The sequence below is a fragment of the Leptonychotes weddellii genome, chromosome X (assembly GCF_054177405.1).
Source record: "Leptonychotes weddellii isolate Sample4059 chromosome X, ASM5417740v2, whole genome shotgun sequence".
Lineage (NCBI taxonomy): Eukaryota > Metazoa > Chordata > Mammalia > Carnivora > Phocidae > Leptonychotes > Leptonychotes weddellii.
In genome coordinates, this window is record NC_138385.1 from 67,689,670 (window position 1) to 67,707,684 (window position 18,015).

Here is an 18,015-nt window from a genome sequence, read left to right on the forward strand (position 1 = left end):
ATAGAGACAGCACTAGACCAAAACCATCAAGGGTCCAGGTCTGTTAGACATAGAACATTTTTTTTCTACTCCTAAAGTCCGGAGAACAAAATTGTTAAGTTAAAAATCAGTCACCAATTTTTAAAAGTATTTTGACTTGTTGTTGGATTTATTTAATATCCAACTTTATGACCTTACCTTGTACTAGCAAATTGTATTTTCCCAAGATCTTTTTTTTTCTATTTCAGTTTTATCTAAATTAAGATAATTTACAGACCAGCTCTTCTAGGCTTTGGCTCAAATGTTACAAACTCTTTCTGAGGGTGAGATTCTATTGATTAGTGTCTATGGACTTTGTTCATCTCAGAGGTCTTCATCAGTTTAATTAGGCTGACATCCACAGCCCCATGTCATTACTACTAACTGAGAAAGGTTCCAACATGACACTGATTTGTTCTTAGACAAACCCAGTACCAGCAATACCAGCAGTGAGTAGGGTTCCAAGCCTCCAGAATGGGGCAAGAAAGACTGTGGACCCAGAGTGTAGTCTGGGGAGGTGCTGGTGAGTGGGGCAGGATACAGTTGGTTAGCATACAAATGATCTGAGTCCAGGGTTTGCCTGTGGGACCCACCAGAGCATTTTAGGGTAGCCATTTTTCAGGCACCTGCACAAAAGCTGTAAGTTGGGCAGCTTCACCGGGACAAGGTTTTCCTTCGGCGTTCCTTCCACATACACAGCCACGGTGCTTAACATGAAAACAAGTTCTAACCCCATCCTTACAGCACAGAAGCCATCAGCAAGAGTTACAGGCTTACGGGGGCCCTCCGGAAGAAGGAAAATCAAAAAGCCTCTGGGTTTCAAATTAATGAGTGATCTTAAGTGGCATTTCCTAGGTTCAGGTACATCTTCATCTATTTCATGAGTGCCTCTCTAGTCACTAATGTCTTCCTTTGGTTGCTGGGTTTCAGGGTAGTTAACCCATCTCCTGCCTCCATTTGTTCAATAGCCATTCTCGTTTTTACTTGGATCTTTGAGTAGAATTGTAAACCACGTGTGCCAGTCTAGGGTTAATCATTACACCGTCAAATTGCTCTCCCAGACCGTGTGAACAGAAATGAATGGACAATTTCGTTTTACAAATTCTACTTTTGGACTTAGCCCATGGCTGAGAACTAAGGAGGCGAGCGTACGGATGGCAGCGAGGGGTCAATCCACGCCCCGCGTTGGGTCGGCGGTGGAGGAGTCGGAAGTGGTTGGGGTTTGGGGGAGGAGATCCGCTCACACACAAGAGGAGAGGGTTGAGCCGCCATATCTGCTGCTGCTGCTGTTGCTGCTGCTGCTGCTGCCGCAGTTGCGAATGCAGTGTTGGGACTTAGCTGCCGCCGCGCTGCCGCTAAGGTTCGTGTCGCTCCCCCCTGGCACTTCGCTCCTGCAGCCTTACCCCTTGGCGGCGTAGCCCGCTCTTTCTGGCGTGTTAACCCCGCTCCCTCCCCGCCACCCATCAGGTCCTCAGACCATGGATCCGGGCAGCAGCAGCAGCGACTCGGCGCCCGACTGCTGGGACCAGGTGGACATGGAAGCCCCGGGTTCGGCCCCGAGCGGAGACCGAGCCTCCTCGGCGCTTGCCGAGGCCCAGCGGGAGCATCTCAGTTCGGCCTTCAGCCGGCAGCTCAACGTCAATGCCAAACCCTTCGTGCCTAACGTACACGCCGCGGAGTTCGTGCCGTCCTTTCTGCGGGGCTCGGCCCAGCCGCAGACCCCCCCGGCCGACATCACCAGCATCGATGAAACCTGCCCCGGCGCGGGCGACCCTCAAGGTAAAAGGCTGGGACGGGGGGCACCTGTGGAACATTCCAAAGAGGAACAGTTAGTGTTGCATGAAGGTTCCAATTCAGCCGTTACCATGGAACTTTCAGAACCTGTTGTAGAAAATGGAGAGGTGGAGATGATCCCAGAAGAGTCATGGGAGCACAATAAAGAAGTAAGTGAAGCTGAGCCAGGGGGTAGTTCCTTGGGAGATTCAGGGCCCCCAGAAGAAAGTGGCCAGGAAATGATGGAGAAAGAGGAAATGAGAAAAGCTAAATCTGTGTTCGTGCCCTCAGGTGCTCCTAAAAAAGAACACGTAAATGTGGTATTCATTGGGCATGTAGATGCTGGAAAGTCAACCATTGGAGGACAAATCATGTTTTTGACAGGAATGGTTGACAAAAGGACACTTGAGAAATATGAGAGAGAAGCTAAAGAAAAAAACAGAGAAACTTGGTATTTGTCCTGGGCCTTAGATACAAATCAGGAAGAACGAGACAAGGGTAAAACAGTAGAAGTGGGTCGTGCCTATTTTGAAACAGAAAAGAAACATTTCACCATTTTAGATGCTCCTGGACACAAGAGTTTTGTCCCAAATATGATTGGTGGTGCTTCTCAAGCTGATCTGGCTGTACTGGTAATCTCTGCCAGGAAAGGAGAATTTGAAACTGGCTTTGAGAAAGGTGGACAGACAAGAGAACATGCGATGTTGGCAAAAACAGCAGGGGTAAAACATTTAGTAGTGCTTATTAATAAGATGGATGATCCCACAGTTAATTGGAGCAGCGAGAGATATGAAGAATGTAAAGAAAAACTGGTGCCCTTTTTGAAAAAAGTCGGCTTTAGTCCCAAAAAGGACATTCACTTTATGCCCTGCTCAGGGCTGACGGGGGCAAATATTAAAGAGCAATCAGATTTTTGCCCTTGGTACACTGGATTACCATTTATTCCATATTTGGATAATATGCCAAACTTCAACAGATCAATTGATGGACCAATTAGACTGCCAATTGTGGATAAGTACAAGGATATGGGCACTGTGGTCCTGGGAAAGCTGGAATCAGGATCCATTTTTAAGGGCCAGCAGCTTGTGATGATGCCAAACAAGCACAATGTGGAAGTTCTTGGAATTCTTTCTGATGATGCTGAAACTGATTATGTAGCCCCAGGTGAAAACCTTAAAATCAGACTGAAGGGAATTGAAGAAGAAGAGATTCTTCCAGGATTCATACTTTGTGACCCCAATAATCTGTGCCATTCTGGACGCACCTTTGATGTTCAGATAGTGATTATTGAGCACAAGTCCATCATCTGCCCAGGCTATAATGCGGTGCTGCACATTCATACTTGTATTGAGGAAGTTGAGATAACAGCCTTAATCTCCTTGGTAGACAAAAAGTCAGGAGAGAAAAGTAAGACACGGCCCCGCTTCGTGAAACAAGATCAAGTGTGCATTGCCCGTTTAAGGACAGCAGGGACTATCTGCCTTGAAACATTCAAAGATTTTCCTCAGATGGGTCGTTTTACTTTAAGAGATGAGGGTAAGACCATTGCAATTGGAAAAGTTCTGAAACTGGTCCCAGAGAAGGACTAAGCAGTTTTCTTGATGCCCCTGCACAATACTGTGAGAATTGACTACAAAAGTTCACCACTTTCTCTTATTTACTGCCCATTGACAGACTTTTCTTCATATTTTGCAAAGAGAAAATTCACAGCAAAAATCCATGTTTTGTCAGCTTTCTCATGTTGAGATCTCAGTTATATCACTGTTGAATTGACCCACAACTTTCCTCCTCCTATGCCATTTTGCTCCCTTGGACAGAACCAGTAATAGCTTTGTAAGTGATGTGGGTGTAATTGTCTATAACAATGAAAAATTAATATATTTTTTAATTTTTCATTTTCTCTTAGGATATTTAGACAACCCTTGTTCCACGCAGATCAGAGTGTGTCAGTGTGTGTGTACATGTTAAAAAGACAACTAACATGTCAATAAAATATTCCATTTGAAACTCTTATTGGTATCTGAAATGCTTTTGAATATTTTTAAAAATTTGTACATAATAGTATTCAATTAGCTTTTTTACTTTCTCAAGTCATTGAACACATCATATTACTTGGGCTTTTATTTTATTTTTTTTAAAGATTTATTTATTTGACAGAGAAAGACACAGCGAGAGAGGGAACACAAGCAGGGGGAGAGGGAGAGGGAGAAGCAGGCTTCCCGCCGAGCAGGGAGCCCGATGCGGGGCTCGATCCCAGGCCCCTGGGATCATGACCTGAGCCGAAGGCAGACGCTTAACGACTGAGCCACCCAGGCACCCCTACTCGGGCTTTTAAATACTGTCCTACACTCACTGTTTTGAAAGAGGCATTTACAAACAATGCACAGGTTTGTATTAAAAGAAGATTTTCCATTCGGAAAAAAAATCTATTTGAGGGCTCTTCCCAGTGAATTTTGTTTTCTCTGTCCAATTCGAATCAATAAAGGAGCTCTTCTGTCTCCCCACTTGTGATTTGGAGAAGAAAGCATTACCACATTACAAGTGGACCTGGGGATTCAGACCCTATGTTGACTAAACTCTTATCCATACTCCATCATCTGAATATACCCCTTTGCTTTGTTCACCATGAGACTTGTGATGCGGGATACAACACGATAGGGGGCATGAATGTTGAGAAGATACATGCTTGCAATAGGGCTGTAAGTCATTTCCTGAAAAGTAAGGGTTAGTGTGGGCCCCGAGCTGGGAAATTAGCCCATTCCACCTTTGTATTCTTCCGTGCTTGGAGTTGGTAGGAAAGGTAGAAGGTCATTTTTACAATCAGATCACAGCCCACTTTTGAGTCAGAGTCACTAGACTTGTCTCTGAACAGTGTATTAAGGAAAACATCCAACTCTCCATCCTGAGGTGGCTGCTTTGATTGCTGGGACGGCAGCTTTATAACCTGCATAACTATCTACAGCTGCAAGAGCTTTCAGTCTTGGTAAGTGGTAGTGACCCAATGTGAACATCTGCCCAATGGTGGGCAGGGCCTGTTCTTCACACTCATGGGATGGTTGGAAAGGGGTGGAGACTGGCTGCAGAACAACCTGGGCCCATGCTTAGGCAAGGTACGCCATGGTCCCTTGGTTTGTGTACCCATGTTCCTCCAGGATTTCTAACCTGTCAGAGATAGCCACAGGTCTTTTCAGAGCATCAATAGCATGGTTCTGTGACTCATCCATCATAGATCTTCAGGGGCACCCACATGGGAAACAAGGATTTTTCTTTTGTCCTATGTCAGCTAACCTAATCCACATGGATACACCTCATATTGTCTTGGACCCAGTCCTTTAATAATAGAATGTCAGTGGCAAGAGTTTCATCTTTATTTTAGATTCCTTCTCTTGCCTCTGTGCTCTGAATTTTGTACAAAACAGACCAATTCAGTGTCTGCCAGAAGTTTTGCCCTGCAGCCACTTAAAAAAATATATTTCTGGTGTTGCATCAACCTCATTTTTCAGAATTTTAGTAGTTTACCGATAGGATTATTGCAGATATCTTTCACTAATAGGCCAAAGCCACAAGCAGGACAGAACTTTTTCTCCATCCAATTTGGATAATTTCCCCTCAAAAACTGGCTCCTAAATGTCTTTCTCAATAGCCAGTTGAAGAGCAAATTCTCCACCAGGAGCTCTGAACCGTGTGTGTGTGTGTGTGTGTGTGTGTGTGTGTGCGTGCACGCATGTATACATACTTCAGAGACCAGGACATAAACCTCTGGAAATAGATTTCAGAAACTAGTTCTTTTCATTTCAGTGAAAAACAGATCGTCCAGGTGATTGGAGACACCAGACTGGCTCTTTAGGAAACTGGACATAAACTCATGATAACATTTCTAACTTCCTGAATACCGTCCTGCAATACACAACACTAGTTCTCCCTAGGGCATACCGAGCAGTGTCCTTTCAGAGGTCCCCTGTTGCCTCCATTTCAGGCCAGTTTAACTTAACTGTCTTCAGAGCTTCATCTGGCAACCAATATAATGTAGAATCTCCCCAAGTCAGGCTGCATGCTGTAAAAACATTATGAACTTCCTGCTTAAGGCTTTCTCAATAAATGTCTACCCATTGGCTCTTGGCAGTTTTTCTCCCAAACCTCTGCCTTTATTTCTCTGGTCATTATGGGACAAATCTGAAATTCAGGGAAAGGGGCCAACTTATTCTGTATTGCAGCAGAGACCCAAAAAGGAAAAGGGAAGGTTTGGACTGGGTAGAAGCTAGCAGACCTCCCACATCACTCACTTTGAGCATCTTTCTCTGGTACCCAGAACAAACTGCCAGTGCTTTGAATACTTAACTACGGTTACTGTTCCTGTCTTCAAAAGATAAATCCTTTTTCAAAATAGACACTCCTTTCACAATTTCTTGATTCTGTTTTACTACAATGCAAGAACCTGCTTTTATAAAGTTTACTTATAAACATTTTGCAGTTCAAATATTCAACTCATTTTAGTTAAAATGGACTGTTTTTCAGTAGGGAGATGATTAGTTACCATTTCATGACCATTAAAAAAGAAACTCTCCAACGACCATGGAAGTTCTGCCAAGACCTGAGCACTTGAACATGTTCACATTGATCCAGATTTTATGTTTATGTTTAAAGGGGTTCTTTTGATATTTTCTGTTGAGACTGTTGGTATATTTCCATTTGTTCTAGTTTTCAGTTACAATATCCGCTTTACTTACCCTTAAAAATATTGTATGATTTCTTTTATAAGTTAGTGGGCAAAAGGTTCAAGCTCTAAGAATCAGCCATCAATAAAAAGTTCAGCAAAGCCCCTTATTTTCTACAGATTCCTATTAAGCAACCAGAATTTACCTACACAGAAAATTTGAAGACGTTTCTCAGCCATCTAATGAAGGTTCTCTTTGATTGCTGAACTTCAAAAGTCTAAGCAGAGAATATTGTCCCCCAATTTTAGCATGAGAGGGCAAAAACAAACAAAAAGACTTGTCCATAGTCAGGCTGCTGTATGCAATCGAGTCAGTGTATCTCTCACTTGATACACTATGTATCCAATATGTATCCACTTAAAACTCTTCTGTCACATTTGGTACACTTAGTAAAAGGCTTCCTAAAGTCTCTAACAGAGACTAGAATTATCTCCTCCAGAGAGTGCTTTTACTAGCTCTGCCAGTGACCTTTTGCCACACCAATAAATTCACCGAATACATTGTCACATGGCAAGTGACTAAGACAGACCCCAAATGGCTTCTGTAGGTTTAACTGACAGTCCTTGGATTAAAGGTTAGTGTTTGATTTCTACCTTTGTCTTTCTTTTGGCACCTTGCTTTAACTGATGTTCATGTAACATATATTATTTAGCTTTCTAAACTGCTTTAGCCTCTTTTGCCAGTTTGGTAGGGTATATGTGAATAGGTTAAATAAAATGTATAAATACATTTTTTAAACATCTAAAGGCTTATCTCTGAGTGGTGCTAATGACAGAATGCTCTATCCCCATCCGTGTTCCTCAGTGCGTGCTAAGCCAAAAAGAACTGTGGTCTGAAATAGTAGATGAGCTGCAACTATGCATTTCACATATTTAAGAAGGGCACACAGGGGACACCTGGGTGGCTCAGTTGGTTAAGGGCCTGCCTTTGGCTCAGGTCAGGATCCCAGGTCATGAGCCCCATATCAGGCTCCTTGCTCAGCTGGGAGCCTGCTTCTCCCTCTGCCTGCTGTTCCCCCTGCTTGTGTTCTCTTTCTCTCTCTCTCTGACAAATACATACATACATACATACATACATAAATAAATAAATAAATAAATAAATAAATAAATAAATAAAATCTTAAAAAAAAAAAAGAAGGGCACACAGAGGGTTTGAAGGGCAGGAGATATATCTAAGGAGGCCCTAACCTTAAAGGACGGTGATTCAGGATGGATGAGAGGTGGCTTCACAAGATCCTGGTGGTGAGTAAAACATTGCAGTGACCACAACTTAATGTATTTCAAGAAGAACTGTTTGCCTCTATGGATGGCACGGTATTCAAGACCTGGAGGGAAGTTGGGGGCCTGAGAAATTTCATAGCAGAATCTGAACTGGGCATGCAGGTAGTTTTTTTTTTTTTTTTTTTGCGGGGGGGGATGTTGAATGCATGTCAGATTCATTCTGTAAGACAAAAAGGTCAAAACTGCTGGCAATATTGGCAGCAAGAAAGCCGACTCTGCAGATGGTGACATTGCCAAGACCCCCAGGTACAAGTGTCAGGCTCCACACTATCTACCAGTGCCTGACTGAGTCAGTAGAATCCCAGATAACACATACGAGCTGGGTGTGCAGACCGCCACTAACAGCTACCATGAAGGGCGAATTCTGCTCTAGGTCACCGTAGTGCCTCTACCTCTGCCAGAAGACTCCATCATCAGAGAAGTGGCCAGCATCAAAATACGTCTGCTTCCTGCCTAGGAAACAGTGGACCTCTTTTTCTTCCCCTGTTTATGTTTCAGAAAGTGATCTTGGTAAGCCAGAGAAGGAACTATGGCCCATGGCAGAGGGGTAAAGTAATGTGCTGTGGAGGCACTAATAGGAACCCCCAAACAAGCCACCTCACCCCTCTTCTATGAGTCTCTGGTCCCTCATGCATAACATGGATATAATGCTGGCTGCCTCTGTTATGGGACTGTTGTGAGGCCTGAACAAGGTAGAAGTTACCAAAGTCCTGGAAATGGTATGTGACTCAATGCTTATGAGTTTATTCCCCTCGGGGCATATTCAGTCCTTACCCTTGACTGTGTTTTTGACCCAACCAGCTCAGGTTCTTACTGGATTTGTTGATTGTTGACCCAATAGCTTTTCCTACCAATGCCCTGTGGTAAGAAAAACTGTTTTTTTGTTTTTAAAGAAGCAGTATGTCCAGTCCAGGGGGGATACTCAGAATTTTTCCAATCCAGTCATGGCTATCCTATTCCCCTTTGTTAGATGATGGTTCTTTCCAGCCTCCCTTACGTCTAAATGTGGCCATGTGGCCCAGGTCTGCCCAGTAGAGTATATGCGGAATGTGCAGGGGATTTACACAGAAAAGGCTGTTTCTTAATAAAAAGGATAGATGTGAGCAAAGATGATGGTACTTGGAATGTGATAGAGATACCTGGAGCTGTTGCAGCCATGTCGTGACATGCATACGGTCATAGAGTCAACCTACTGAAAATGGTTGAGTAGGAGGTTAGAGGCTTTGGTATCCTTGTGGCATCTTTGAGCTGCTGAACCAATGCAAGTGTACTTCTGTACTTCTTATTCTGAGTGGGGGGTGACGAAGGTAAGGCCCTGTTTATTTATATTATTGTCTCTAAACATTAGCTGCATAGTAAATTCATTGAAAATAGCTTTGAGAAATACCAGTGCCCTGGCACCATACCCAGAAATTCTGATTAATTAGTCTACATTGGGGCGCCTGGGTGGCTTAGTCAGTTAGTTAAGCATCTGTCTTTGGCTCAGGTCATGATCCCAGTGTCCTAGGATAGAGCCCAGCATAGGGCTTCCTGCTTAGCCAGGAGCCTGCTTCTCCCTCTCCTTCTGCCCCTCCCCCTGCTTGTGCGCTCTCTCTCTCTCCGTCAAATAAATAAATAAAATCTTAAAAAAAATTAGTCTACATTGTGGCTTTGGACATTAAAAAAAAGCTTTCTGTTATAAATAGTGTGAGATACATGACAAGATATAATATAAAGAAACCACGTAAATCTCACACAGCTTCAACAATTAAGAATTCTTGGATCTATACTCCCACATTCTTCCCTCTACCCACAGGTTATTTTGAAGCTAATCCTAAACATCATATCACTTAGTAAAAGATTATTTCAGTATGTATCTCTAAAAGATATAGACACTTTAAAAATATAAGCACAATAACATTATTGCATTTTAAAAATTAATTATAATTGCTAAATACCTTCAAATATCCATCCCTCGCTTAACATTTTCCAATTGTTTCATACATAGTTTTTCTCTCTTTTTTTTTAACTTTTTTAAATTGAAGTATAGTTGGCACACAATGTTATATTAGTTTCAGGTGTACAGCATGGTGATTCAACAATTCTATACATTACTCAGTGCTTACCACAATAAGTGTAGCCACTGTCTGTCACCATACAATGTTATTACAATATTATTGACTCTATTCCCTATGCTGTACTTTTCATCTCCATGACTTACTTATTTTGTAACTGGAAGTTTGTACCTCTTAGTCCCCTTCACATATTTCATTCATCCTTCAACTCCCTCCCCTCTGGCAACTGCTAGTTTGTTCTCTGTATTTATGATTCTGTTTTTGTTTTTTGTTTGTTTTGTTTTTTATTTTTTATTTTTTAAGATTTTATTTATTTGACAGAGAGAGCACAAGCAGAAGGAGAGAGAGGGAGAAGCAGGCTCCCTGCTGAGCAAGGAGCCTGATGTGGGACTCGATCCCAAGACCCTGGGATCATGACCCGGGCCGAAGGCAGCCGCTTAACCGACTGAGCCACCCAGGCGTCCCTGTTTGTTTTGTTTTTTAGATTCCACATATAAGTAAAGTCATATGGTATTCATCTTTCTCTGTCTGACTTATTTCACTTAGCATTATACTCTCTAGGTCCACCCATGTTGTCACGAATGGCAAGATCTCATTTTTTTTTTATGGCTGAGTGATATTCCCTTGTATATATATACCACATCTTTATCCATTCATCCATCAATAGACATTTATGTGTCTCCAGATAGAAGCACACAGAACTACCTATGAGATATTCTTGTCAAAAAGAAGAAGGAGAAAAATCTAACCCGAATCTAATAAAGGCTCTGTCTCTGATTTGAAAATCAGATTTCATAAGTCAGACAGAGAACAGCAAATACCATATGATTTCACTCACATGTGAAATTTAAGAAACAAAACAAATGAACAAAGAGGGGAAAAAAGAGAGACACCAAGAAACAAATTCTTAACTATAGAGAACAAACTGATGGTTATGGGGTGGGGGATGGGTGAAATAGATGGGGATTAAAGAGTACATTTATCTTGGTGAGCACCAGGTGTTGTATAGAATTGTTGAATCACTATATTGTACACCTGAAACTAATTTAACACTGTATGTTAACAATAAAGTGGAATTAAAATGTAAAAACTTAATAAAAAAGAAAATCAGATTTCAAATATTTATTTAAAAATAAGCAAGTATTTATTTCAACTCAGGATCCAGTTTACTTCCATGCATTATAATTTGTTAATATGCCTATTAGGTCACTTTCAATCTATAGGTTGTTCCTTTCTTTCCTTTCTCTCTTTTGTTTTTCTTGCAATTTATTTGCTGAAGAATTTGGGTCCTTTACTCTCTAGAGTTTCATAGATTTTGCTGACATCCTCCCTTTGTCATTGTTTAACATATATCCATATGTCTCCTGATTTACCTATAAATTGGTTGTTAGAGATGGAGCCTTTATTAGTTCCAAGTTGTTTTTTTCTTGTTCCTTTTTTTTTTTTCTTTTCTTTTAGCAAGAATACCTCACAAGTAGTGCTGTGTATTTCCATCTGGAGACACATAATGTCTGGTTATCTCTTTTTTTATGATGTTAGCAGACACTGATGATTATCACCTAGATCTAATATTCCATTACAGATTGTAGAATGAAGATATTTTATTTCTCCTTCTCATTTATTAGCCAGCATACTTCTCTAAAGAGAATCTTCACATTAATTATTTGGTAACACAGTGGATAAATGGAAGGATTGTTATTTGATTTTTTCCTTCTATTTACCAGTTTCAAATTATGAATTTATTCCCTAGTACTTTTAAAGGTTATCACAGAGTATATTTTCAGAATCACTATGAATGCAATATTTAAATTCACTTAATGTGTTTAAATCTATTTAATTACTGTTTTTATAGATGCTCGAGCTATTGCATTTTTAGGCATCTAGGCTTTTCAGATTAGCTCTTGAATCCTTCTTACATTAGCACAGTAGTCCTTCCTCCCTTCTGGTACAAGTTGTTCTCAGCTCACCTTATACATTTCCTAAAATTAGCTAATTCATCACGTAATCTTGATGTATTTTTGAGTGGAAAATGCTTGGTAGAGAGCAAAATTATGGTGCATGGCTGCATGTTACCGGATTCATCACAGTTTCTAGTGCTTTGTAGAGGGCAGAGCTAAGAAACATGTATTTTTGAAGTAAAATACAACACGAGTTTATACCGATACTTCTTATTCAAATTCATGGCTTCAGGGTATACACTTTATGTCATTGATCTTTCATCAATATATACTTTCTCTGAAGACACAGTCCTGACTCCCAATGACACCAACAAAATTACTCATTATTGTTAGCCCACAGTTCACAATGAACAATGTAAAAAAAAAAAAAAGAACATACCAACAATACCAATAAAAAAACTGATTCTGAAAACAGTTTAAAATTTTCATGACTCTTTTGATTCTCAGGTTGTATTCCACTAGGAATTTACAGGACAAATGATTGTATTTTACAATCATTAAAAATAGTTTCTCTGAGAAACAAACTGAGGGTTCTAGAGGGGAGGGGGGTAGGGGGTAGGGGTTAGCCTGGTGATGAGTATTAAAGAGGGCACATAGTGAATGGAGCACTGGGTGCTATACGCAAACAATGAATCATGGACCACCACATCAAAAACTAATGATGTAATGTATGGTGATTAATATAACATAATAAAATTAAAAAAAATAGTTTCTATATTGTAGTGCCACCAACTTGGTTCATGATAAAGTCTTTTAGATTCATTTTGCTTTTCATTGCTTTTATCTTATTCAATTAGTTGTTATAAATATGTAAAAAAAATTACATAATGCCAAAGTCAAACCTACTAAAGAACATATTTTAGCAAAGTCCAGCTTATCTTCCTGTCCCTTCCAGTCTGTGCCTTCTGTCCCATATGTACATTTTTTTTAGTTTTTTGATTATAATTCCACATGTATTCATACTCATTGTGTGTTATAAGTGATAACTATACCATACTGCTTTCTCCATCTTGATTTTTTTTCACTCATCATTATATCCTGGAGAGTTTTCTAAATCAGTATCTAGAAATAGTCATCATTCTTTTATATAGCTGCATAATGTTCAATTATCTTATTTTTCAAGTCCTCTATTCATGGATATTTAATTATTCCAGTTTTTGTTATAACACATGTTGCTATAATCAACAATAATTTCATATTTTGCAAAGTTTCTTTGATTTTGAGAATTGGGATTTATGGGACAACAGGTATATGCTAAATATTGCTAAATTCTCCTCCGTAAAAATTTTACCATTTTGCAAGGAGTTTGTCTTTTTAGAAAATGTCCCAGGTGATTCTGAGGTTCTGGACAGGTTGAGAACCACTAGCTTAATTTGTTGTTAGTTGTTTTTTATTCTTGTTGTGGTTTGATTTTTTTGTTGTTATTGTTACTGGAGCTAAATGCATAACCATCTAATGCACAATTCATCATTGAAATGTTCCTACTAGATTTGATACTTAATTCAGGGACTGTGCTGAATATATCTCTATATCCACAGTGGTTAGCATAGGGACAAGAACAAAACAGGTGCTTATTAAATATGTGTTGGATGTTAAATGAGGTAGTGAAGTATAGTGACATCATATTTGATTACTTTTGGAAAAAACATTATTGTGCCTGCCCCTATATCAGATGTTTCATTCTCTGAAGGCATGGAGTGTGTATTATTCATACATCATGCAGCAAACATTTATTTAGAGTGTACCATGTGACCGGCAATATACCGGGTGGTGTAGATAGAATAGAAAACAAAACAGGTAAATGTCTGTGCCCCTGTGGAGTTTATATTTTAGTGGGGTGGGAGATATTAAATGAAATAAGAACTGAATATGAGCAGAGGAGTACTAAGCATTAAGAAGAAAATTAAGGCAGTGTAACAATGAGACTGACAGGGATTTTCGCTGTGGTTAGACCTGCCTATGCCTTTTAAGCAGAAATCCGAATTAAGTGAAAGATGACTTGTCATAGAGGGCATTTCTGAATATTTATTGACTAAATGAATGCTTGTGATCGCCAAGAGAATTTTATGTCTCTGGCTATGTAGCAGTCCCCAGATCAAAGCACCCCTTTTCATTCCTGTATGCTAAACTCTTCCTTTTCCATCCCTCTAAGGGTGCCTACAAAGTCTGCTGGGAGAAAATGAACCTCATTCCACATAATCAATATGGTGGATCTTCTGGGTATATATCAAACTTTACAACTAGACAATAGAAAAATACCATCTCAAGCATATAGGAAGATTCATAAAATTTTACTATATGCCAGATCACAAAGAAAGTATCATCAAATTCAATAAAGTAGAAATAACACAACCAGCATTTTTTCATCATAAGACAATGAAGGTAATTTTTTAAAAAGTCTTTCCATCAGAAAATTTAAAAACTCTATTAAGGGCAACAGAATTGTACAACAGAAGCATGCTGGGCCCATAAAACTCTCTATTAAAAGCCTTGAGTGAAAGGGGAAATACAAACCAAAATTGCAGCATTAAAAAAAATGATAATGGAAATCGTACATATTATAATATGTGGGAAATATTTAAACGGTTATAGAGGAAATTTAATATTTAAATTTAAATTTAATATTTGTATCAATAAAATTTTAAAATAAAATTAATGAATTGAATTTTCAACTCCTAAAGTTAGGCAAAAAACAAAGTAAACCAAAAGAAAACACAAGAAACCAATGATAAAGATTACAAAAAACACTAAAGATATAGGAAATAGAAAAATAGTAGCACTAAATAAATCAAAATACTGAATTTTTAAAATAAATTAATAATAAGGAATCAACCACTAGTTAATGTAATAAATAAATAGGTAGAAAACACAAATACACAAAATAAGAAATTAATAGAGGAAAATAACCATTAAGACAGAGAAAAATTTTTAAATAATAACAAAATAATTCTTTGCACAATGAATTGAAAACCTAAATGATAAGTATGATTTTCTAGGAAAAAATAATTCATCAAGAATAACTCCAATTGAGATGGAGATCTTAAAGAAACCAATTTCCATAGAAGAAATAGGGAGACATATTAAAGAACTGCCTCACAGAAAAGTACCAGGCCTTAAAATTTTCACAGAATTTTACTAAAAACTTAATCACCAACTAATCAATGCTACATAAGTTATTAATCCTAATGGTACACAATATATTCCAAACATAGAAAAGTAATAGAAATTCAAATTATTTTTATGAAATGAGAATAACATTGATACCAAAACCTGATAAAGATAGTAAAGTTATAGAACAATTTTGATAATGAATATTGATGCAAATCTTCTAGATTTAATATCGGTAGACAGAATCTAACACCACATTAAGAAAATAATATATACCAAAGGGACGCCTGGGTGGCTCAGTTGGTTGGGTGTCTGACTCTTGATTATGGCTCAGGTCGTGATCTCAGGGTCATGATCTCAGGGTCGTCTGATCCAGCCCCAGGTGGGCTCTGTGCTCAGTGGGGAATCTGCTATTCTCCTTCGCCTTCTGTTCCTGTCCTGCCTGCGTGCTCTCTTTCTCTCCCAAATAAATAAATAAAATATTTTTAAAAAAGAAAAAATATACCATGAACAAGTGGGATTTACTGTAGTCAATCAGGGGTTATTCAATAGTTAGGAAATATGTTAATATACTTCACCTTATGATAGGCCTAAGGAGAAAAATCATATAAAAATCTCCAGAAATTTTGAAAAAGAATCCAATGCAATACAACACTTATTCAAAAAAAATAAAAACAAAACAAAATAAAATTTAAAAAACTCAACAAAATAGGAAATTAGAGGTACTTCATATATATATATGTATATATATATATGTAATAGGAGCATATATTTCTAAGGAAGTGTCTATTTTGTATCAATACTAAATAAATAATAAAATTCATAATAGGAAACACAAGAGACCATCCTGCTAAGGTCAAGAACAAGGAGAAGTTGTCCACACTTTTTCAAATATTTCAGCTTTCACTATTCAAACTTGCAGTGGAGTTACTAGCCACAATTAAAAAACAAACACTAAAAAAAAAATTTAAAAAAATTATAGGTACATGAATTACAAAAAGAATTGAAACTCCAGATTATATCATACTGGGACAAGTCAAAAAATGTAGTGATAAAAATACACAAATAATAAAAGATTTGGTAAATTTAGAAGGATATAAATTAATATACAAAAATCAATGACTTTTTATACATATAAACAATAACCAGAAACAAGATATAATGGAAGACAAAAATCTCATTTATAATAGCAACAAATAAGATAACATTCTTAGGAATAAATTTGACAAGAAATGTGGAAAAGCTATATGAGGAAAAGTTTAGACTCCTGAAAGCCATAAAAAGTAGAAAAATTATATTTTGTTTTTGAATGGGAAATCTCAACATCACTAGTGTCCAAATTTAATGCATTCTCAATATAAATATACCAGCAAGTTGTTCCCTAGAGAAAGACGAGTTTTTTCTAAAGTTTCTCTGGAGAAAAAATTAACATGAAAGAATAGCTACAATACACAATGAAAAATAATAACAATGAGGGGACACTAATAAAAAGACAGGCAAATAGGAATTGAATAATCAACTGGGAAAAAATATTTCCCCCCAAATATATAAAAGATAAAGAGCTAATATTCCAAATAAATGTACTTTTTACAGTCAAGTAAAAAAGACCATAATCCATTACAAAAATGACAAAAGGCAGAACAAATAGTTTAGAAAAAGAAATACAAATGGCCCTTAAATATATGAAAAGATGTCAAATCTACTGATAGCAACAGGAATGTAAGTTAAAACTACTTTGAAAAACCATTTCTCACCTATCAGGTTGTCTGTTCTCTGTTCCTATCTGTTATGATTCATGCACCATTATCTCATGCATATATTATTTTGGGTTTATTATACATTGAATACTAAGCTGGTGCTAATCAAGCTACCTTTAGAGGATAAAGAGTAGAGCTTGGTAGATAGAAAACGCTCAATAAGCACTAGTTAACTTTATTTCAATTCATTAAAATCATGAATAATATATGAACTGGGTGCTCCTTCAACACTTTGGAAAGCAATTGGTGTGCTTTATCCAGTATTTCACATTGTACAAATGATCTATATGTGCCCATACCGGCTCACAATACTAAAAATTACAGAAGCAATCCTGTCCAATTAGGCACCAAATTACTTCTACAGTAGTGAATATCATTGGGAAAATAATTCTGTTGACTCCATTTTTCTCACTCTGAACTGACAAAGGAGATGGTGCTGGCAGCTGAGGAAAATCTGTCTTTGGTGTGTCAGGTCTGAACAAGACTGGGTCAAGTGCATGGTTACCATGGCAACAACACAATCAGGATGCATCATCTCCCATAGCAACAGCATTGAGGGGGCCTAATGTCTGAGTAAAAGCTTTCTCTCCATGTCAGGCCCTGTTTGAATCCACATCTATAGCTACACCCTGGGGTGCTAGTTGCGAGGATACAGAGAGGCCACAAAGAACCACAAAAGCAAGAATTATAAGGCATTTCAGCAGCTTCATCCTTTTTCAGACACTACTGCCCACCACTATTACAGTAAGGTATGGGAGAGCACTTTCAGTCAGAGCTGAAATGCCTGATAGCCAAGTATGGGAGTAGAAAAAGGCAAAATTTTAGGTTAAACACACACAAAAAATGTATTTCCATTCTAAGGAGTCCCCATTACCTATAACTTCCACCAACACGCTCTCAGAAGTTACTCATCCAGTGTTTCCAATGTTAAGTAAGGATAGAACTACAAAACCAAAGCTGACATTATAATACTCTTGCTGTCAAATTTGCACACAATTATGACAAGGAATATGAAAAACTCTAAAAACTAGGATCATTTAACACAGCCTTGTTCATTTTTTTTAAAGATTTTATTTATTTTTGACACAGAGAGAGAGTGTACAAGCAGGGGAAACAGCAGAGGGAGAGGGAGAAGAAGGCTCCGCGCTAAACAGGGAGCCCAATGCGGGGCTCCATCCCAGGACCCCGGGATCATGACTTGAGCCGAAGGCAGACACTTAACCGTCTGAGAAACCCAGGCTCCCCAGCCTTGTTCATTTTCTATTAGTACCCACAACTGCTATCAAAAAAAAAGGTAAAACATCCTCAGCTAGAACTGAATTGCCTAATAGCCAATTGCTAGAGTAGCCTTT

The 18,015-nt window shown here is 38.5% G+C and overlaps 1 protein-coding gene across 1 annotated transcript; it reads left to right on the top strand.

The window, feature by feature from the left end:
* Window positions 1-1,271: 1,271 nt before the first annotated feature.
* GSPT2 (G1 to S phase transition 2) lies at window positions 1,272-3,804 on the top strand. Its single transcript, XM_031019702.2, has 2 exons — window positions 1,272-1,378; window positions 1,486-3,804. Exon 2 carries the CDS (start codon window positions 1,497-1,499, stop codon window positions 3,378-3,380), a length of 1,884 nt encoding a protein of 627 aa, XP_030875562.1. The 5' UTR covers window positions 1,272-1,378; window positions 1,486-1,496; the 3' UTR covers window positions 3,381-3,804.
* The last annotated feature ends 14,211 nt before the right edge of the window (window positions 3,805-18,015 follow it).